Source organism: Narcine bancroftii, chromosome 5 (assembly GCF_036971445.1).
Source record: "Narcine bancroftii isolate sNarBan1 chromosome 5, sNarBan1.hap1, whole genome shotgun sequence".
Lineage (NCBI taxonomy): Eukaryota > Metazoa > Chordata > Chondrichthyes > Torpediniformes > Narcinidae > Narcine > Narcine bancroftii.
The window spans coordinates 191906722-191929658 of record NC_091473.1 but is presented as its reverse complement, the minus strand read 5'-3'; the positions used below and the strand labels follow the sequence as shown (position 1 = coordinate 191929658).

General features: G+C 53.4%; 1 protein-coding gene across 1 annotated transcript in view; it reads right to left on the bottom strand.

Annotated features, from left to right (window-relative positions):
* Positions 1-8336: 8336 nt before the first annotated feature.
* LOC138765431 (high affinity nerve growth factor receptor-like) overlaps positions 8337-22937 on the bottom strand; it is a 28698-nt gene continuing 14097 nt past the window's right edge. The window contains exons 14-18 of the mRNA XM_069942471.1: positions 22125-22252; positions 21008-21180; positions 15601-15841; positions 14582-14740; positions 8337-8522 (exon numbers count right to left, since the gene is read on the bottom strand). Of these exons, the coding sequence (XP_069798572.1) occupies positions 8337-8522; positions 14582-14740; positions 15601-15841; positions 21008-21180; positions 22125-22252 (887 nt within the window). The remainder of the gene's footprint in view (positions 8523-14581; positions 14741-15600; positions 15842-21007; positions 21181-22124; positions 22253-22937) is intronic.

The following is a 22937-nucleotide window of genomic DNA, read 5'->3' as shown; positions in this document are numbered from 1 at the left end:
GTCTGTCTCTCTCTCACACTCTATCCATCTGTCTGTCTATCTCTCTCAGAAACACACACTTTATCCCTATCTCTCTCTCTCTCTCTCTCTCTCTCTCTCCCTCCCTCCCTCTCTCTCCCCCCTCTCCTTCTCTCCCTCTCTCCTTCTATCCCTCTCTCCTTCTCTCCCTCTCTCCACGCTGATCTTGTTGCTACACAAATCTTTCAGACTGAGTTGGGGAGAAGTATTTTCACACACAGGAACGTGAATGAGTGGGATTATTTACTATATTTGAGGGCATATAAGACCTCCCCACCTCCTCCCCCTATTTCAGCAGGGAATACTAATTTTTTTTTAGTGTATTTACGGGCAAGTTGAAGAACGGACTCCTGCACTGCTGACGGGGGTCACCGTGGTAGGCCGCCACTCACTTCCCCCGGAAAACGTGGGTCACCTGAGGGAAGGTGGGCCGCGAAGCTGCAGGCCCACTTCCTGGACCGCCGCAGCACCTCCGCGGGCTTCCTGAAGCTGGGCGAGTAGCCGGTGACCCACTCAATCTCAACTTTGCGTACAAGACCCTCGGGGGGGGGGGGGTGGTATTTCTGAGCCAATTTTGGGGAGAAAAAATGTGGGTCTTAAATGCTAATTGCGCTGGAGGCTTTCACCGAATTGACTTGGAAACAAGGGGGGGGGGGGTTCTTCTGAATATTGAAGGGCCGTGAGGATAATACGCGTTGGGCTGCGAAATCAGGCATGGATCTCAAAAGGGAAAGCAGGATTGAATCCTCGTCCTGCCCCGATTTATAATAGACGCCGTTGTTGAGGGGCAGAATGATCGCGAGGCCGAAGTGAGAGCGCTGAGGAGAAAGAGAAATTGAAAGAACCAAAAAACATGAGGAGCTGGAGTCGGCCTGTCGAGCCTGCCCCGCCATTCAATGAGATCACAGCTGATCTGATGATGAGCTCGTCCCCACCCACCTTATCCCTACAATGTAAAAATCTATCCAACCGCATCTTTAATAGATTTACTGAGGTCGCCTCCACTGCTTCAGCAGGCAGCGAATTCCACAGATTCCCTGCCCTCTGGGGAAAAGCAGTTCCTCCTCATCTCCATCCTCAATCTACCACCCTGCATCTTGAGGTTCTGTCCCTTCGTTCTGGTCACCCCCACCAATGGGAATGACTTGCCAATCTTTCATAATTTTATACGTTTCTACGAGATCTCCTCTCATTCTTTGAAGTTCCAGCGAGTGCAGTCCTGGACGCCTCACTATCTCCTCAAAGGTGAACCTCTAGAGCGTGTGTGTGAGAGAGAGCAAATGAGAGGGAGTTAGAGAGCAAGTGTGTTAGAGAGAGAGAGACAGGCTGAGCAGTATTTCACAATCCAGACACACATCCAAATGGCCAAGGGTTATTTTAATTGGCAAGGGAGTGTTTAGAAGATGACTGATGTGCTACCCTGATACCCAATTACAAGTACCATAAACAATGAACGAAGCTCACAGTTCTTTATGTTATCGATCCAACTGCAAGCTGCGAAAGCTTTGGCTCAGCAGCCTGAAGCAAGAACCATCTCCTCTCCCACCCTCACTTGGTCTCAGCCCCCCTTTACCCGCCGCCCATCACCTTAGGCCAAGCGACGAGACCCCAGCAAGTTCTGCCGCTCCCCCTCTTTCCGACAACTCGGCCAAACCTTCCTGCTCCCCCCTCTGGCGCCGGACCTCCTCCCACTGTTTCACAAGGGGAAGGGGGGCACAGACGGCGAGGCGGTCAGCCCCACGCCTTTACAGTGCCAGCGACTGGGACTGGGGTTCATATCCCGTGCTGCCTGTAGGAAGTTCTCCCTGTGTCTGCGTGGGGTTTTCCCGGGGGGGGGCTTCGGTTTCCTACCACCCTTCAAAAACTATCGTGGGTGCGGGTTAATGGAGGTGTAAATTGGGTGGCAAGGACTCGTAGGATGAAACGGCCTGTAACAGTGCTGTATGTCCACATTTAAAATTAGAGTAAAACAGAAAAGTCTGCAGACAGCGTGATTGGAGTAAAAACACATAACGCTGGATAAACTCAGCAGGTCAAACAGTGTCCTTCACGCAGCAAAGATAAAAGATGCAGAACCGACATTTCGGGCTTGAGCCCTTCATCAGGATATGAGCAAAGTGGTGGGGTGTGGAGGGGCGGGGGATAGGAGCATGGTCCCACAGGCGGGTAAGGGAGGGATTCCACACCCCACTCCCTTGCCCGCATGTCCTGCCCCACTTGTAAAATTGGAAGAGCAGCACTTGATTTCCCGTCCAGGCCCTCTCCAGCCATACGGCATTAACATCAGCCTCTCCAGTTTCTGCCGGCCCACTCCCCGTCCTCCCTCCCTGTCCCTTCCTCCCCCTTCCATCCCCACTCAGAGAGTCATCCCCCACTCAGAGAGTCATCCCCCCTCCCCCTGCTTGCAGCTGTGCCCTCCCTCCCTCCCTTATCCACCTATGACCTCATGGCTTTGGGACTGGGCTCCTCCCCCACCACCATTTTGTTCAGGCGCCTGCCGACATTTTGCTCGTGCCTTAGCTTGAAACGGTGGTTATGTATCTTCACCTGCTTAACCATTTACAGCACAGAAACAGGCCAGTTTGGCCCTACTTGCCCGAGCACCTTCTCCCACCTGGTCCCATTGGCCCGTAACCCTCCACACCTCCTCTGTCCACGTACCGATCTGACCTTTCCTTGAATATTAACATCGATCTCACTTCTGCCACCACTGCCAGAAATTCATTCCACACCCCCATTGCCCTCTGTGTGAAGAAATCCCCCCTCGTGTTTCCCTTTTACTCCCAATCCACGCCCTCTTGTTTGAATCTCTCCCCCCCCCACCACTCTCAGCGTCCTCTATCTGTCACCCTTCTGCTGAGTTTCTCCAGCATTTTTGTTTTCCAGCCCAATATCTCCGCACCCATCGCCCCAAGACAGTGCCACAGAGCGACTAGTTTGACCACTGATAGTAAATCTTGGGCGTGGGCTTTCTTGGACTAGCGCACAACTAGGGTGGCCTGGCTGTTACTGCAGCACGTCCAAGACAGGGGTTCAAATCCCGCACTGTCTGCAAGGAGTTTTCACCCTGGGCTTCCTCCAGGGGCTCCAGTTTCCTCCCACCCTTCAAGACGTACCAGGGGGTCAATTGGGTGTAATTGAGAGTAATGGGCTTGTGGACTGAAAGGGCCTATTACCATGCTCATGTCTAAGTTATTTTTAAAGGAACTAGGCAGCAGTGTCCATTAAGCCAATTCCAGCGATATGAATCCTTGTTCTGAGCTGCCTGGTTTTCCAGAGAACCAGATGTGGAATCTTTCGGACGCCAGCTCTTTCCCGAACTAGCCAAGACTGGCAAACCTTTCATCAGCGCTGCCCAACCCGGTGAAGTTTGAGCATTTCAGCAGTAGGAACAAGTCCGGTTGAAAGCCCACCAGCCCCTGGGGGCGATGGGGGGGTGGGAAGAGCTATATAATGTCTGCTAATCACTGCACCTAGATGTCCATTAGAAAAGCCCAGAGGAGCCCCTGAACTCCACTTAGCCGAGGAGCTAATGGGAGCTTCAGAGCGTGAGGCATTGATCGGGAGAGGCAGTGCCGAACCATTTTGGCTGCTTTGCGATCCATTTCCCTACCCCTATCCCCCCTCCTGGTGTGTGGATCTCCCTGGGATATTGGTTCCAAAAGCACTCGGAGTCTGTTCTGCACCAGGATGGCTTCTGATGACATGCAGGACCCCCCCCCCCCCCCTCCCCACCTCCCAAGACCTCAGTCATCCTGAGATTCAGTGATTTGCTGGAACATAGCACAGTACAGGCCCTTCAGCCCTCAATATTCCTACCAAAAAAAAGTACTTTCTCGTAACCCTCTATTCTTCTTACATCCACATGCCTGTCTAAGAGTCTCTTAAATGCCCCTAATGTTCCAGCCTCCACCACCACCCCGGCAATGCATTCTAAGCCCCCACAACTCTCAGTGTTAAAGAAAGACTTATCCCTGACGTCTCACCTAAATCTCACTCCCTTCACCTTGTACAGATGTCCCCTGGTGTTTGCCACTCCTGCCCTGGGTAAAAGGCGCCAGCCGTCCACCTTATCTACGCCCCCCCAAAATCTCACCGACCTCTATTAAGTCTCCTCTCGTCCATCTTCGCTCCAAAGAGAAAAGTCTGCTGACCTCGCCCCGTAAGCCTTATTTTCCAATCCAGCCAATGTCCCGGTGAACTCTCCTCTGCAACCCCATCCAGAGCTTCCACATCCTTTCTGTAATGAGGTGACCAGAACTGAGCCCAAGACTCTTGTTGTAAATCACAAAAGTCTGTGGACACCGAGGTTGAAGTAAAAACACGACGCTGGAGAAACTCAGCAGGTCAAACGGCGAACTTTGAGATGGTGACAGGTAAAATAGATGGGGGAGAGCCAGTGGATGTGGTGTACCTGGACTTCCAAAAGGCCTTCGATAAGGTCCCGCATAAACGACTGGCTTCCAAAATCAAGGCTCATGGGATTGGGGGCAAAGTATTGATGTGGATTGAGAACTGGCTGGCAGGTAGAAGACAGAGAGTTGGGATAAATGGCTCGTTTTCTGAGTGGCAGGCGGTGACCAGTGGGGTGCCACAGGGATCTGTACTGGGACCCCAGCTGTTCACAATTTACATTAATGATCTGGATGAGGGGATTGGATGTAATATCTCCAAATTTGCAGATGACACTAAGCTAGGAGGGGTTGTGTGCACGGAAGAGGGGGTCAGGAAGCTCCAGTGTGATTTGGATAAATTGAGGGACTGGGCAGATACATGGCAAATGCACTACAATGTGGATAAATGTGAGGTTATCCACTTTGGTAATACAAACCGGAGGGTAGATTACTATTTGAATGGCAATAGATTAAGAGATGGGGAAGTGCAGAGAGACCTAGGGGTTCTTGTGCACCAGTCACTGAAGACGAGCATGCAGGTACAGCAGGCGGTTAAAAAGGCAAATGGTATGTTGGCCTTCATATCAAGAGGGTTTGAGTGTAGGAACAAGGATACCTTACTGCAGCTGTACAGGGCCTTGGTGAGACCCCACCTGGAGTATTGTGTGCAGTTTTGGTCACCTTATCTAAGGAAGGATTTTCTTGCAATGGAGGGAGTGCAGAGGCGATTCACCAGGCTGATACCTGGAATGGCAGGAATTACTTATGAGGAAAGATTGCGCAAATTGGGATTGTACTCGCTGGAGTTTAGAAGATTGAGAGGGGATCTCAGAGAGACCTATAAAATTCTGGCAGGACTGGACAGAATGGATGCAGATGGGATGTTTCCAATGATGGGAAAATCCAGAACCCGGGGCCATGGTTTGAGGATAATAGGCAAACCATTTAGGACCGAGATGAGGAGGAATTTCTTTACCCAGAGGGTGGTGAATCTGTGGAATTCATTGCCACAGAGGGCAGTGGAGGCAGGTTCATTAAATATATTTAAGAGGGAATTAGATCTATTTCTTCAGTATAAGGGTATTAAAGGTTACGGAGAGAAGGCGGGGACGGGGTACTGAACTTTAAGATCAGCCATGATCTCGTTGAATGCGGAGCAGGCTCGAAGGGTCGAATGACCTACTCCTGCTCCTATCTTCTATGTTTTTATGTTTATGTAGCAGAGATAAAGATACATAATTAACGTTTCGGGCTTGAGCCTTTCATCAAGGTAACACCTTCATACTTAGATGAAGGGCTCAAGCCCGAAACTTTGGTTATGTATTGTTGCATAGCTGAAACTACCAAAATCCAAACTTTTTCCATCCGTGGTCCCATAAGGTAATAGAGTTCTGAAACCCGATCGGAGAATGGAATGCAGTGAACGTAAGCGGTGTGTAGATACATATGTAAATATTTGTGATGTAATGTGAATGTATGTATCTTTACGTCTGAGTGAATGAGTGCATTTTTTTAAAAAATGGTGTTCCAAAATCCGAATGGCCCTGGGCATTTCGGATAACGGGTACTCGACCCATGTAAAGCCTTCTCCGAGATCGTCACCTAGTCGTGAAGCTGAGATCCCGAGAGCGATGCCACCTGGAGTGGTGCTCCTGGTAGGGTTCAGCTGGTGGTGAGGTCCCCAACAAATAACCACCCGATCGAGGGCCGTGATGATGGAGCAGGCGGACGAAGGGATGCAGAGCTCAGTGGCCGCGAAGGCCACAACACGTCCGGTCGGTGGTTTCCATGCACCGGGATCGGATGGCTGGCTTGTGAAATATCGTGAGCTTCTTGGATTCTTGGAGTGCCGCATCAAGCCCACACTAAACAAATCCATGCTTGGCGGGATTAATGGAACGAGACTGCCCTCCTCGACCTCAGTGGGGGGTAGCCACGACCGAGTGTGCTACTTGACCTGCTGAGTTTCTCCAGCCTTGTGTTTTTGCTTTAGAATACTAAAAGCCTGCATTATTGCCGTATGCATGACCACCTCTGGAAGCCGGCCTGCTTGTTTGCGTAGAACAAGCAAGAGGCCGGGGTTTCTTTTACACAGCAAGCTAACTTCCCAGAGCAAAAGAGGCAGCATCGGGGGCTCAGCAACACAGCTCCCCATTTTACACTCACCCCGCTTCACCTCTGATACGACCTCGCTTGACGGTTAAAAGACGGGTCTGAAATTACGCCGTCCCCCCACCCCACCCCACCCCACTAATCTGCCTTCATCGCGTTTATACAGGGAGGTGAGGCGGATCAGGGTGCCCAATCCACTGTTAAATTGCAGTGTCAGGCAGGCAACCAAACTACTGTGTCGGAAAAGAATCAGCCAATGGGTTGTCGGTTCAAATAGCCAATGGGATGGAGTCGCAGTTGGTTACAAATAGCCCTCTGGCCGAGAGCAGTGGCTTTAAACCTCCCCACTCACATACCACCTTACTAACCACAGAACACCTATGTCCTCATGGCTTGGTTTTGCAGAGAAGGTTTAGGATCGTAGATGTGTCCTGAGAGCCTGCACAATGGATGTTTTTTAGGGGGAGTGCAGTACTGGCCCCACTCCTTTACACCCCTTTATGCTGGGGTCCTTGGGTCGTAGGTGTCATGCCAAAGTGTCCTTCTCTTGGAATGGATGGCCTGACGAGCTCCATCTGCCCTGGGTTTCCTTCTCTTAGACTGGCTGCCAGCCAAGGCTAGCGAGCTCAGCCCACCTGTCCGGTGACACCGCCGGCCACTCAGTGAGAAGAGGGGGGGCACCAATGATAAGGTGTAGCTACAGTGCGGTAATGTAGGAGAGACTGTTCGCAGTTGGCCTCCTGCCTGGTGAGCCAGAAAGCAGCCATGAGGCAGTCACGACACCGAAGAAGGGGAGGCGATGTTATTGCCCGCATACATCCCCCCCCCCAGGTGAGCAGGACAGTAGGCCCAGACCTCACCCGCCCACCTGAGCAGAGTTGCTGGAACTCTGCATGTCTCTGGTGTGACCACACCTGGAGAATTGTGTTCAGTCATTGGAAGTAGGACGTGGTGGGAGCAGTGAAAAGGAGATTTACCAGGATGTGACCCTGGATTGGAAAATAAGAGCTGCGACTTTTCTCGAGCGAAGAAGGATGAAAGGAGACTTAATAGAGGCCTGCAAGATTCTGAGAGGCAGACAGCCAGCACCTTTTTTCCAAAGCGTGAGAAGCAAACACCAGAGGACACATGTACAAAGCAAAGGGGGGAAAGTTTAGGGGAAACTTCAGGGGTAAGTTTTTTCTTTTACACAGAGAGTTGTGGGGGTCTGGAATGCGTTGCCAGGGGTGGTAGTGGAGGCTGGAACAACAGGGGAGGCATGTGGCTGAAAGCAAAATAGAGGGTCGAGTACATTATTTTTGGTATGAATATACAGGGCAGCACAACATTGAGGACTGAAGGACCTGTACCATGCTGTAACTCTTGATGTTAAAGTGGTATGAGAGTGGAAAAGAAAGGTTGAGCTTTACAGTGGCCGTCTTTGCAACAGGCCCACTGTCTAAGAAGGCAACGGATTGACTATTCAGTCAACAAATCTTGGGAGTGGCCATAGAGGAATGCACAACGAGGCAGCAGGAAGAACTTTAATCGTCTCAGTGCATGCAACAGGAATAATAATACTTGGGGCCAGTCGTACCGCCTCTGGGTGGTCCCATGTCTGCCGTCAGGCCCCGAGGTCCACTTGACGCTAACATCAGCGCATGGAGAGCCAACGCTATGATACTTGAGGTGAGCTTTCCTCATCTACGGCCACTCCGCAGGCAAATGTGCAAGGACGCGGAATGGCTAATGTCTGGCTGAAAGAGTTCCGAGCGACATATAGCCCGTCACCCACCCCCCCCCCCATCTCCTCTGGGGGGGTGGCTGCGGAGCTCACTGCAGCACATCGAGGTAAACGGGCGGTGATTTGACCAACTGCTGCAGACGGCTCTGAATCTCTTTGATAGACAATCTCTGCTGTGGGTCTCTGGGCCAGCAGCCCTGCATAATGGCATACACCTCGAGGGGGCAGGTCCTTGGGCACTCCAGCTCCCGCCCCTGGGTGATGCACTCGATAGCCTGTGGGGGCACAAGGACAGGAATTAAAGGGTGTTGGGTAGGGGTGGAGATGTTTAGTAGCAATCTCTCCTCCCCACCCTGGAAATCTCCCACCAGTCAACCTCTGGGGCCAAGTAAAATCGCAATCCGGGTGAGACTCAGCAGGTCAAATAGCATACAGGTCATCCTCAACTTCCAATGTTCCAGCTCTCCCATTGTAGATAAAAAAAGATAGTGTCGAAAAAGGGCAGTGGGATCAGTGTGGGGACCGACACGGGGCTGTGGGGAGAGAACGAGGCAGTGGGATCAGTGTGGGGACCAAATGGAGCTGTGGGGAGAGAGAGCGGGGCAGTGGGATCAGTGTGGGGACTGACAAGGGGCTATGGGGAGAGAGCAGGGCAGTAGGATCAGTGTGGGGACCGACACAGGGCTGTGGGGAGAGAACGAGGCAGTGGGATCAGTGTGGGGACCAAATGGAGCTGTGGGGAGAGAGCGGGGCAATGGGTTCAGTGTGGGGACTGACACAGGGCTGTGTGGAGAGAGTGGGGCAGTGGAATCAATGTGGGGACTGACACAGGGCTGTGGGAAGAGAGTGGGGCAGTGGGATCAGTGTGGGGACCGACACGGGACTGTGGGGAGAGAGCGGGGCAATGAGATCAGTGTAGGGACTGACAAGGGGCTGTGGGGAGAGAGTGGGAGAGTGGGATCAGTGTGGGGATGACACGGGGCTGTGGGGAGAGAGTGGGGCAGTGGGATCAGTATGTGGACCGAATGGGGCTGTGCAGAGAGAGCGGGGCAGCAGGATCAGTGTGGGGACCGACAAGGGGCTGTGGGGAGAGAGCGGGAGAGTGGGATCAGTGTGGGGATGACACGGAGCTGTGGGGAGAGAGCGGGGCAGTGGGATCAGTATGGAGACCAACACGGGGCTGTGGGGAGAGAGCAGGGCAATTGGATCAGTGTAGGGACTGACACGGGGCTGTGGGGAGAGAGCGGGTCAGTGGGATCAGTGTGGGGCTGACACGGGGCTGTGAGGAGAGAGCGGGGCCAGTTGGATCAGTGCAGGGACTGACACGGGGCTGTGGGGAGAGAGTGGGGCAGTGGGATCAGTGTGGCTGCCTCCACCCCTACCCCTGGCAAGGCACTCCAGGCACCCACAACTCTCTGTGCTAAAAAAAATAAACTTACCCCTGATGTCTCTCCTAAACTTCCCTCCCTTTACTTTGTACAGACGTCCCCTGGTGTTTTCTACTCCCACCCTGGGATAAGGCGCTGGCCGTCTGCCTTATCTATGCTTCTCTGAATCTTTGATTCAGTTTCCTCTCATCACTCCAAACGGGATAAGTCCCAGCTCTGCGAGCCTTGCCTCATATTTTCCAATCCTGGCAACTTCCTGGTGAATCTCCTCTGCCCCCTTTCCACAGCTTCCACATCCTTCCTGTAATGAGGTGACCACAATATTCTAAGTGTGGTCTCACCAGAGATTTGTTGCCACAAGACCCCTTGACTCATGAATGCAATCCCCCCCAACCAATGAAGCCCAACACCCCATCAGCCTCCTTAACTGTCCTATCAACCTGTGCGGCGACCTTGAGAGATGTACGGATTTGGACCCCAATGTTCCTCCCCATTTACCCTGTACTCAGCCTTCAGGATTTTCCTTCCAAAGTGCATCACTTCAAGATTATCTGGACTGAACTCCATCTGCCCCACGCTGTATCTACAGAGTAAGGGAACATGGAAACAGGCCCATCTGCCCACCTCGTCCATGCTAAGTTGCCCACCTGAGCTATCCCCACGGCCAATGACCCTCACAACCTTTTCCCATTCACGGACCTGTTGACTTCCCACCCCCCCACCGGCTCTGCCTCCTACCTCTCATTCCACACATCCCACCACCCTCAGTGGGAGGAATCGTTTCCTCTCACCGCCCCCCCCACAAATCTCCCTGACCCTGGGTGTAGAGGGTCTGTGATCAACTTACCCTCATAATTCCAACCCAGCGGGATTGCAGGATCAGAAGTCGGCCCCATCGTGTCTGATGCCCCGACTAATCAAATACCCACCAATCTCTGCCCTAAGTACACCCAACGATCTCACTTCCACAGCCACCTGTGGTTAAAGGTCTGCAGACTCACCACCTTCTGGCTAAAGAAATATTTCCACTTGGTTTTAAATCAAGGCCCTTTTATCCCTCTTGCCTGAGACTCTCCGACCATGGGGAAACATCCTCGCCACATCTACTCTGACCAGGCCTTTGAGCGTTCGAAATGCCTCAATGAGAACCCCCCTCGTTCTTCTGTACTCCCAACAAGTACTCTCCAATTTTAAACATTGAGACATACAGCACGGTAACAGGCCATTTCAGCCCATGAGTCCGTGTCACCCAATTACAGCCAATGAACCTACACCTCCAGTGCGTTTCAAACAGTGGGAAGAAGCCAGAGCCCCCAAGGAAAACCCCACGTGGATGTGAGGAGGACGTACAAATCCCTCACAGATGGCGTGGGATTCGAGCTGCCCCCCCTAGTCCAGATTGCGGGTGCCGTAATGGCGTGGTGCTAACCAACTCACCAACCACGCCGCCCCTTTTCATTCCTTGTAAATCTCCTCTGAGCCCTCTCCAGCGCCAGCACGCCCTTTCTCAAATAAGGATTGGCCTAGCGGTTGGCGCAGCGCCTTTACAGCGCCACCGATCGGGGCTGGGGTTTGAATCCCACGCTGTCTATAAGGAGTTTGTACGTTCTCCCCATGTCTGCATGGGGTTTTCCCCGGGGGGGGGAACGTACTGGGGGGGGGATGTAGGTTAATGGAGTGTAAATTGGGCGGCACAGACTCATGAGCTGAAATGGCCTGTTACCATGCTGTACGTCTAAATTTAAAATGTTACAAAACCGCACACAGTACTTCAAGTGAGGGCTCACTAATTCCCTGCTTGTTTATCCTATCCCTCCAGAAATGAATGCCAACACTGCAGTCGCCCTCTTCACTGGCGACTCAACTTAGAGGCCAACCTTCAGAATGACCCTGCAGGAAGACTTGCAAGACCGCTTGGCACCTCCAAAAATGCTGAATTTTCTCCCCATCCAAAGAATTGTCTTGCCCGTCCATTTCTACTACCCGGGTGAAGGAAGGGTGATACATTTCCAGGTTGGGAGGGGAGGGCGGAGGTGGTGGTGTCCCCCAGCATCTGCTGCCCACGTGGGGCTTGGTAGCCGGCGGTTTGCAGTGGAACAGGAGGGGTTCCAAATACATGGCTGCCATCGCCCAGACGGTACCCAGATTCTGAAGGCCTCTTTCTTTGCAGCACGCAGTCCAGTCTTAGGGCGGGGCGGGGTGGGGTGGGGGGGGGAGTGGGGTCTGCACCTTTGCACAGCCCGGTCCTGCCCACAGGGTAAAAACAAAAGCCTGCAGCCTCTGCGATTGTTACGGAGCGCACACAGCAAATGCTGGAGTTACACAGCTGGTCTTAGCAGATATGTAATGTAGATAAGTGTGAGGTGCCTCATTTTGGGAAGAATAACCAAATTACGACGTATGCAGTGAAGAGGAGGGCGTTGAGGAATGCTGAGGAACATAGGGATCTTGGAATAACGGTTCAGCGGTCCTTGAAGGTGGATTCCCATGTAGATTGGGTGGTGAAGAAGGCTTTGGGTATGCTGGCCTTTATAAATCAAGGCATAGAATATAGGAGCTGGGAGGTGATGTTGAGACTGTTTAAGGTTTTGGTGAGGCCAAGTTTGGAATATTGTGTGCAGTTCTGGTCACCAAATTATAGGAAGGATATAAAAAAGGTAGAGAGGGTGTCGAGAAGATTTACTAAAATGTTGCCAGGATTGCAATATCTTGAATACGGAGAAAGACTGGGTAGATTGGGTCTTTATTTGTTGAAGCATAGAAGGTTGAGGGGGGATTTGATAGAGGTATTTAAAATTATGAAGGGAATAGATAGAGTAGATGTGAATTGGCTCTTTCCCCTGAGGGTAGGTGAGATTGAAACAAGGGGTCATAAGTTAAGGGTTAAGGTAGTTGGGGCAGGGTCAATTGTGTCATTTAAGAGGAGGTTGGATGAGTGCATGGATTTGAGGAGGTTGGAGAATTATGGGCAGGGAGCAGGTATGTGAAACTAGTGGAGTTTCATGTGAATCGGTGCGGACTAGAGGGGCCGAGATGGCCCGTTTCCGTACTGTAATGGTTATATATTATTGACGTATCAGGCCTGAGTCCTTCAAGGTGCAAACAAAAAGCAGCTGGGTGTCTCATTAAGAACCAAGAGAGAGAAAGGCGGGAGGGGGAGTTAACTGGATAAGAGGAGAGGGGAGAATTGATTTTGGCTCTGTGAAAGGAAACAGAGGGAAAAGGGGATATATATATATATATATAGAGAGAGAGAGAGAGAGAGAGAGAGAGAGAGAGAGAACTTGACTATAAGACGGGCTGAGTTACTTCAGCATTTACCGAGTGTTTTTTAAGACAATCATAGCATATGCAGACTTCTGTTTTTCGTATCTACACAATCCTATCTGTGGAGTAAACCCCTGGTTGGCCTCCATCTGGTCTGCGAAGTAAACCCCGCGTGGGCTGCATATTTATACAACACTGTGTGGCCTACAGAGTAAACACCTCGTGGAACTGGACCGTTTACCGTACACAGCCCGGACCGTGGGGAACAGCGTAAAGAGCTCCCTTGCCAAATCAACTCTGGAAATGAAAATCCGATTAAAGGGAGGGTTTCGAAAGTGTGCTGAGCAAAGCAGAGAGGGGCCGGTTAATGGGGCAGCTCCCAGCATTCGAGGGCTCAGGTTTCCCACTGATTGGCTGCCTGCTGGCCTCAGCATCTGAGCTGGCACCAGAACTCGTGGAACAAGCCAGCAGGAACACGAGGTGGGGTGGGGAGGGAGAGAAAGAGTGGGAGAGCAGGAGTGTTGGGGGGGGGTGTAAAGAGGAAGGATTGATCACAGAAGCAGAGCGAAGGCAGGAAGGAATTTGGAGAGGGAGGGAGCGGAGGAGTAGAGAGCGGATGGAAGGGATTGGAGGGTGAGTGGTCGAGAGGGGGTGGGGAAAGGGAGACAGGTGCGAAGGGGTGTGGGGGTCAAGAGAGGGGGAGGGGAGAGGGAGACAGGTGCGAAGGGGTGTGGGGGTCAAGAGAGGGGGAGGGGAGAGGGAGACAGGTGCGAAGGGGTGTGGGGTCGAGAGAGGGGGAATAAGACAGAGGGGAGGGGGCAAACCTAGAGAATGTGGGAGGGAAAAGAACAAGTCATGTGGAATGGAGGAGAGGAGATGGAGAGAAGGTGAGGGGAAGGGGAGGGAGAGTGGGGGAGAAAAGAGAGTGGGGAAAGATGGGTGGAGAGGTGTGAAAGGGAGAGAATGAGACAGAGAGGGGGAATGAGAGAGGAGGCTGAGAAAGAAGGAGGGGGAAAGGGAGGAGATCAGAATCACAATTTATGGTCGTGAACGTGTCGAAATTTGAAGCTTTGAGGCAAACTTTCATGTAGAAAGTGGCACAGGAGGAAGGAAACGTCAAAATAAGGCGGTTCCCGGTTCATTCAGGGATTTGATGGCAGAGGGGAGTGTGAAAGAGAAGTTGGAGACCAAACAACGAGCAGTGTGAGAGGAGGAGAAGAGATGGAGGGAAGGGGTGAGGAGTGGGAGGGGAGGAAGAGAGATGCGGAGCTGAACTGACCTTCACCAAGCCCATCACTGGAGCAGTGAGGCCACTAGGGGGCAGCACAGTTGACATGGCAGTTGGCGCCACACCTTTACAGTGCCAGCAACTGGGACCAGGGGTTTGAATCCCGCGCTGCCTGCGGGGAGTTTGCACGTGCTCCTTGTGGGTTTCCTCTGGGGGGGTTTCAGTTACCTACCACCGTTCCAAATGTACTGGGGCTTGTAGGTCAATCAGGTGTAATTGGGCGGCATGGGCTCATGGGCCGGAAGGGCCTGTTACCATGCTGTTCACCTAAAATTTAAAGTCCCATTGTGTGGTAGATGTGGTTCAAGCTGCCCCAACTGCAAGGGTCTGGATGCCCTCGCCACCCCGTCCCCCTCAGGGAGAACCCTACCCAGAGTAACCCAGTACCCACCTCATTGTTGGAGAGCTGGTACCAGGGCTGCTTGCCGTAGGTGAAGATCTCCCACAGGACCACCCCGAAGCTCCAGATGTCACTTTCCGCAGTGAATCTCCTGTACATGATGCTCTCGGGAGGCATCCAGCGAATGGGCAGCATGGTGCGACCTCCGACCTGGGCACAGGGAAGGTCAGAGGTCAGGGAGCAAACCATCTCCCTACCCGCTCCAGCTGATCAAACGGTACACAGGAGGATCCCACATGTATCTGGGCCAGGGGGGCAGGGTGAGAGGGCTGGTGAGGGGAGGTGCCCCAGATCAGCACCCAGCTCAACCTAAGAATGGGTGTGTGGTGGGGTGGGGTAAAACAGGGAGGGAGCTTCACTGTCTCTGACCCCAGGAGTGTGTGATGGGGCGGTGTGGAGGGAACTTCACTCTGTGTTTGACTCTGGGAGTGCGTGATGGAACGGTGCGTAGGGAGCTTCTCTGTGTCTGACCCTGAGAGTGTGTGATGGGACGGTGTGGAGGGAGCTTCACTCTGTCCGACCCCGGGAGTGTATGATGGAATGGTGTGGAGAGAGCTTCACCCTGTCCAATTCTCTACACTGAGCCCTGACTCAAAGCATGCAGAATTTTCATTGCACTTTCATACACTTTTTGGGTCAGGAGTCGGTGTGAGACCCTGCAAGTTTCTCACAGCTGGCATTCTCTGTATTTACAGTAATACGTTCCCTTGTGGTGTCTGCAGATTGCTGGGGAATGTCAGGATGTGCTTTCTTCTGGATTTATATACTTATTTTGTTCTTTGTGGTGTTAGTTACTCTCTCATGACAGCACATGGAAGGCCATGTTAGAAGATAATTACATCCCCACCACATAACAACAACTTTCTCACCCAATTCACGAGCCTTTTCTTAAGGCAGACCGCATCGGCCGCAATCTGATTGAATGGCAGAGCAGGATTGACGGGCTGAGCGGACTCATCCTGCTCCTGTTCCCACCGGTCACACGGCAGGATCTGAGCTGGGGCACTCACCCTGTAGTAGTCAGTGCTATAGATGTCCCGAGACATGCCGAAGTCACCGATCTTCACCACCATGCCTTCCCCCACCAGGCAGTTGCGGGTGGCCAGGTCGCGATGGACGAAGTGAAGCGAGGCGAGGTACACCATCCCTGAGGCGATCTGGCAGCCAATGTGCAGGAGCTGTGGCAGTGTCAGCTGCCCAAATGGCTGTTCACTGCCTCCCACCAGCATGGGGGCATCGGGACCCTGGCATCTGCACAGAAGCCAGCGAGGGTCAGTACCCATCCCCATACTTGCGTGTTATTGCAGCCTTTGTAAGTCTCCCCACCCCACAACCAGCCATAATTGCCCACCCACCATCAATCATCAACTCCCCCCCCAGTCAGTCACCCTTCCCACATCAGTAGTGACCACCATCGTCAATCAACCCCCATCCCATCAATCACACACCCCCCCCACCTCCCTCAGCAACGTCCCACTGCTGCGAATGTTGAGCTGTCACAACTGGAGCGGCATTCACAGCAGCGGCAGTTCGTGGCTCCCCATGCTCTGCCACCCCATCGCACCCCCCCTCTGTGGCAGCAACCCCTCAATCCCACTGCAGCAGTGACCTCTCTCCTGCTGATCATGGCACCCCACTCTGCCCATTGCAGCATCAACCTCACCCCCCAACCCCATAGCAGCAACATCACCACCCTCAATTTTGGCTCCCCCCTCCCCCTCCCCAACATGAGTGGGGCATTAACCAGAAAATTGCCTGGTTAATCCCATTTTCCATGGCAGCTTGAAAGGGCCTACAGTGTTTAGCAGTTTGTGGGGTGTTGGAGTTTGCGGAGTGGTGCAGTTTGTGGGGAGTTGCAGTTTGTCGGGAGTTGCAGTTTGTGGGGTGGTGCAGTTTGTGGGGAGGTGCAGTTTGTGGGGAGTTGCAGTTTGTGGGGAGTTGCAGTTTGTGGGGTGGTGCAGTTTGTGGGGAGGTGCAGTTTGTGGGGTGTTGCAGTTTGTGGGGAGTTGCAGTTTGTGGGGAGGTGCAGTTTGTGGGGTGTTGCAGTTTGTGGGGTGGTGCAGTTTGTGGGGAGTTGCAGTTTGTGGGGAGGTGCAGTTTGTGGGGAGGTGCAGTTTGTGGGGAGGTGCAGTTTGTGGGGTGTTGCAGTTTGTGGGGTGGTGCAGTTTGTGGGGTGTTGCAGTTTGTTGGTGGTGCAGTTTGTGGGGTGTTGCAGTTTGTGGGGTGTTGCAGTTTGTGGGGTGTTGCAGTTTGTTGGTGTTGCAGTTTGTGGGGAGTTACAGTTTGTGGGGAGGTGCAGTTTGTGGGGAGGTGCAGTCTGTGGGGAGTTGCAGTTTGTGGGGAGGTGCAGTTTGTGGGGAGTTGCAGTTTGTGGGGAGGTGCAGTTTGTGGGGAGGTGCAGTTTGTTGGTGTTGCAGTTTGTGGGGAGTTGCAGTTTGTGGGGAGTTGCAGTTTGTGGGGTGGTGCAGTTTGTGGGGAGTTGCAGTTTGTGGGGAGTTGCAGTTTGTGGGGAGTTGCAGTTTGTGGGGTGGTGCAGTTTGTGGGGTGGTGCAGTTTGTGGGGAGGTGCAGTTTGTGGGGTGTTGCAGTTTGTGGGGAGTTGCAGTTTGTGGGGAGGTGCAGTTTGTGGGGTGTTGCAGTTTGTGGGGAGGTGCAGTTTGTGGGGAGGTGCAGTTTGTGGAGAGGTGCAGTTTGTGGGGAGGTGCAGTTTGTGGGGAGTTGCAGTTTGTGGGGAGGTGCAGTTTGTGGGGTGTTGCAGTTTGTGGGGTGGTGCAGTTTGTGGGGTGTTGCAGTTTGTTGGTGTTGCAGTTTGTGGGGAGGTGCAGTTTGTGGGGAGTTGCAGTTTGTGGGGAGTTGCAGTTTGTGGGGTGGTGCAGTTTGTGGGGTGGTGCAGTTTGTGGGGTGTTGCAGTTTGTGGGGTGTTGCAGTTTGTGGGGTGTTGCAGTTAGTTGGTGTTGCAGTTAGTGGGGAGGTGCAGTTTGTGGGGAGTTGCAGTTTGTGGGGAGGTGCAGTTTGTGGGGAGGTGCAGTTTGTGGGGAGGTGCAGTTTGTGGGGTGTTGCAGTTTGTGGGGTGTTGCAGTTTGTGGGGTGTTGCAGTTTGTGGGGAGTTGCAGTTTGTGGGGAGGTGCAGTTTGTGGGGAGGTGCAGTTTGTGGGGAGTTGCAGTTTGTCGGGAGTTGCAGTTTGTGGGGTGGTGCAGTTTGTGGGGTGTTGCAGTTTGTGGGGTGTTGCATTTTGTTGGTGTTGCAGTTTGTGGGGAGTTGCAGTTTGTGGGGAGGTGCAGTTTGTGGGGAGGTGCAGTTTGTGGGGAGGTGCAGTTTGTGGGGAGTTGCAGTTTGTGGGGAGGTGCAGTTTGTGGGGAGTTGCAGTTTGTGGGAAGGTGCAGTATGTGGGGAGGTGCAGTTTGTTGGTGGTGCAATTTGTGGGGTGTTGCAGATTGTGGGGAGTTGCAGTTTGTGGGGTGGTGCAGTTTGTGGGGAGGTGCAGTTTGTGGGGAGTTGCAGTTTGTGGGGAGGTGCAGTTTGTGGGGAGGTGCAGTTTGTGGGGAGGTGCAGTTTGTGGGGAGGTGCAGTTTGTGGGGAGGTGCAGTTTGTGGGGAGGTGCAGTTTGTTGGTGTTGCAGTTTGTGGGGTGTTGCAGTTTGTGGGGAGGTGCAGTTTGTGGGGAGGTGCAGTTTGTGGGGAGGTGCAGTTTGTGGGGAGGTGCAGTTTGTGGGGTGTTGCAGTTTGTGGGGTGTTGCAGTTTGTGGGGAGTTGCAGTTTGTGGGGTGGTGCAGTTTGTGGGGTGGTGCAGTTTGTGGGGAGTTGCAGTTTGTGGGGAGTTGCAGTTTGTGGGGAGTTGCAGTTTGTGGGGAGTTGCAGTTTGTGGGGAGTTGCAGTTTGTGGGGAGTTGCAGTTTGTGGGGAGTTGCAGTTTGTGAGGTGGTGCAGTTTGTGGGGAGTTGCAGTTTGTGGGGTGTTGCAGTTTGTGGGAGTTGCAGTTTGTGGGGAGGTGCAGTTTGTGGGGAGTTGCAGTTTGTGGGGAGGTGCAGTTTGTGGGGAGGTGCAGTTTGTGGGGAGGTGCAGTTTGTGGGGAGGTGCAGTTTGTTGGTGTTGCAGTTTGTGGGGTGTTGCAGTTTGTGGGGAGTTGCAGTTTGTGGGGTGGTGCAGTTTGTGGGGAGGTGCAGTTTGTGGGGAGTTGCAGTTTGTGGGGTGGTGCAGTTTGTGGGGAGTTGCAGTTTGTGGGGAGGTGCAGTTTGTGGGGAGGTGCAGTTTGTGGGGAGGTGCAGTTTGTTGGTGTTGCAGTTTGTGGGGTGTTGCAGTTTGTGGGGAGTTGCAGTTTGTGGGGTGGTGCAGTTTGTGGGGAGGTGCAGTTTGTGGGGTGGTGCAGTTTGTGGGGAGTTGCAGTTTGTGGGGAGGTGCAGTTTGTTGGTGTTGCAGTTTGTGGGGTGTTGCAGTTTGTGGGGAGTTGCAGTTTGTGGGGTGGTGCAGTTTGTGGGGAGTTGCAGTTTGTGGGGTGGTGCAGTTTGTGGGGTGTTGCAGTTTGTGGGGAGTTGCAGTTTGTGGGGTGGTGCATTTTGTGGGGAGTTGCAGTTTGTGGGGTGTTGCAGTTTGTGGGGAGTTGCAGTTTGTGGGGAGTTGCAGTTTGTGGGGAGTTGCAGTTTGTGATGTGTTGCAGTTTGTGGGGAGTTGCAGTTTGTGGCAGTTTGTTGCTGTTGTTGCAGTCGATGTATCTGTATTGTTGCTGGGTCTGATGTTGTAATTGTTGATGTTGTGTTTGCTCCCGATCCCGTTATAGCTTGTCATTGCTGTGGTAATAGTTGTCGTTGCTGGGAGAGTTGTTGAGGTGTGGCGCCGTGTGATGGAAGCCTGCCTTAATGCGCCCTGACTGATGGGCAGGCTGTCTGATGCCGAGCCTGGCCACAGGCCCAGAACTCCTGCAACGCCTGTCCCCAGGGGCACTAAAACACTGTGTTTATTTGCTGTTCAGACTCATTCACTGAGCTTAAAGCTCTTAGACAGCTCTTCAAATCAATAGTTCAGTGCTGGTCACTGGACGGATGGGGACTGGAATTCTGCCCATCTCACACGCCATCTCTCCCAAATCCTCCCCAGGAGTAGGGGTGGAGAACACTGTCCATCCATATCTCCCTCTCCCCCAGACCCCAGGATGAGGGTTGGGGACCACTGCCTATCCATATCCCCCTCTACCCCAGATCCCGGGGAAGAAGCTGGAGAACATTGCCCATCTATATCCCCATCTGCCCTAGGACCCAGAAGGATGATTGGGGAACTGGAACACTGCACACCTCCACATGTCCCATCTCCCCCGGACCCCAGTAGGAGGGAGAAGGGACTGGAACACTTCACCTCTCCCTTAGACCCACCCCCCCCAGGGAAGCGGGTGGGGTTCTAGAACTCTGCCCACCTCACGCCCCATCCCTCCCCGACCTCGAGGGTTTGAGGACTTGAACTGCCCTCACCACATTCCCCTCTCCCCCAAACCCCAGGAGGAGGGCATAGGGACAGGATCGCTGCCTTCCTCCTTCCCCTGGACCCCAGGAGGAGAGGGTGGGATCTGAAACACTGCACACCCCTCTCCCTGTCTACCCCAGGACCTTATAATCATAGAACATTTCAGCACTGAAATAGGCCCTTCTAGTCTGGGCTATAATTCTGTCCGACTCCACTGACCTGCACCCAGTCTGCAGCCCTCCATAGCCCTCCCATTCACGGACCTGTCCAAATTCTTTTTCAATGTTAAAATTGAGCCTGCATTCACTACCTCAGCTGGCAGCTCATTCCACCCCTCTCTGTATGAAGAAGTTTCCCTTAAATCTTTCCCCTTTCATTCTTTACCCATATCCTCTGGTTTGCATCTCAGTGGAAAAAGCTCGTCCACATTTACTCTGTCAATCCCCCTCATAATTTTAAATACCTCGATCAAATCTCCCTTCATTCTTCTACAGTCCAAGGAATAAAGCTGTTTAACCTTTCCCTGTAACTCAGTTCCTGAAATCCCAGCAACATCTTAATTAATCTTCTCTGCCCTCTTTCGATCTTATTGATCTCTTTCCTGTAGTTAGGTGACCAAAACTGGTCTCAATGCTCCAAATTTTGGCCTCACCACGGTCAGGGTAGGGGTTGGCATGGTTAATGCAGTGCTGTTGCAGATTAGGACTTGAGTTAAAATCTGTAAGGAGTTTACACATTCTCCCCATGTCTGCGTGGGTTTTCCCCCGGGGGGCTCTGGTTTCCTCCCACCGTTCAAAACGTACGGGGGTTGTAGGTCAATTGGGCGGCATAGGCTCGTGGGCCAGAAGGGCCTGTTACAGTGTTGTATGTCTAATACATATGTAACATTTCAATTCCTATACTTAACACTTTTACCCACATGTTCCTCCCCACCCCCCCCCCCACCGATATGGGAAAGGTCAGCTTACCGCAGGAAGCGGTTGAGGTCGCCATGCCTCATGTACTCGAAGACCATGAGCAGTGGTTCGCCTTGCGTGCAGACCCCATAGAAGCTGACGATGTGCTCGTGCTGCAGGAAGGTCAGTAGCTCGGCCTCCCGCTGGAAGTCCGTCCGGGCGCTTTCCGTCGCCTCTTTCAGAGCCTGTCAGCACACAGCAGATGGAATGCGGCATGGGCGCATGAGTGGGGGGGGAGCATGGGGCCCGACACACCACCCTCCCCTCTCCTGGAACTTCCCCAGATGGGCACGAGGGCAGAGAGGGAGAGGGGGGCAGGCATAATGCACTAAAACTCATGGACATAACATGATGTCTGGTCACACTGACTCACACACACACACTCAGACAGACACAGGCACACACACACACACACACACACACACACACACACACACACACGCACCCAGACACACACGCACCCAGACACACATGCACGCAGACACACAGGCAGGCACGCGCACACAAACAAATGCACACACAAGCACGTTCACACACAGGCACGCGCACACACAGGCAAACACACGCACGCAGGCAGACACACATACACACACAGATACACACAGACACTCACAGATACTCACACACCCCTCCATACACACACCCTGCACACTCCCACCACAGCATGTATAGACCGCCACTACCACCTCTCATTTCCATTGCTCCTCCACTGTTCCTGCCTTTCAATCCCCCCTCCCTCCCCTCCTTTCTCACAGAAGCTGTTCACTCCTTTTATGAACATTCTTTCCTTCCCTCTTCTCCCCTTTCTTCCTCCCTCTAACTCTCTCTTTCCCCTCCTCTCTCTGTGTCTCTTTCTCTCCCCTTCCTCCATCTCTCCCTTCACCCTCACTTTTCCCTCTCATTCTCTCCCTCATCCTGCCCTCCCCCTCTCTCCCTCATGCTCCATCTCCCTCCTCCTCTCCTCTCTCTCTCTTTCTTTCTCTTTCACCCCCTGCCCTCCCTCTCCCCCTCCTGTCCTTCCCCTCCCTCGCCTTCTCTCTCCCCCTCCCTCGCCTTCTCTCTCCCCCTCCCTCCCTCCCTCTCCCCCTCCCTCTCTCCGTCCCCAGAGTAGGGGTGAAGGGACCCTCACCTTGACGGCCACCAACACCTGATCCTCTGTGATCTCCTTCTGCCACTCCGCCAGGAACACTTTGCCGAAGGCCCCCTCTCCGAGTTCCCACTTCAGCGTGATGTCCCTTCGCTCGATGTGGTGCACAGCTTGGGATGGGGGTGGGGGGGGCACATGTTCCCAGCTTTAGCAGCCATGTCTGTCCCAGCAAACTCGCCTGTCTCTCTCCCTCAGTCTCACCTGACGGTGGGGCGCTCCCTCAATGCCCCCTCGGATAGCAGGGTGCTCCCTCACTGCCCCTTCAGATAGTGGTGTGCTTCCTCACTGCTAGCTCAGATAGTGGGGTGCTCCCTCACTGCCCCCTCAAATAGTGGGGTGCTCCCTCATTGCCCCCTCAGATATTGGGGTGCTCCCTCTGCCTCTCGCAAAGTAGGGAGTTCCCTCATGACCGCCCCATGTGAGGAGCTCCCTCACTGTCCATCCTTCTCCCTCATCTTCCCTCCCCTCCATCAGGGCAGTTCTCTTCCTCAGGGCATCGCCCTCACCACTCCTCCCTCAGCAAAAGATCCCTCGTCCCCCTCCCCTTCCCACAGTGGGCACTCCCTCACCACCCCTCCCTCAGGGAAGCTCCTTCACTGCCTCCCAGAGTGGGCACCCCTTCACCAGCCCTCCCTCCAGGATGGGCTCCCTCATTACCCCCCTCCAGGACATCTGCCCCTCCTTCCAGGGAAGCTCCCTCACTATCTCTCCCTCCAGGGCATTTCCCTCACTGCCCCTCCCTCTGGGGAAGCTCCCTCACCACCCCTCCTTCCAGGTATGCTCCCTCACCACCCC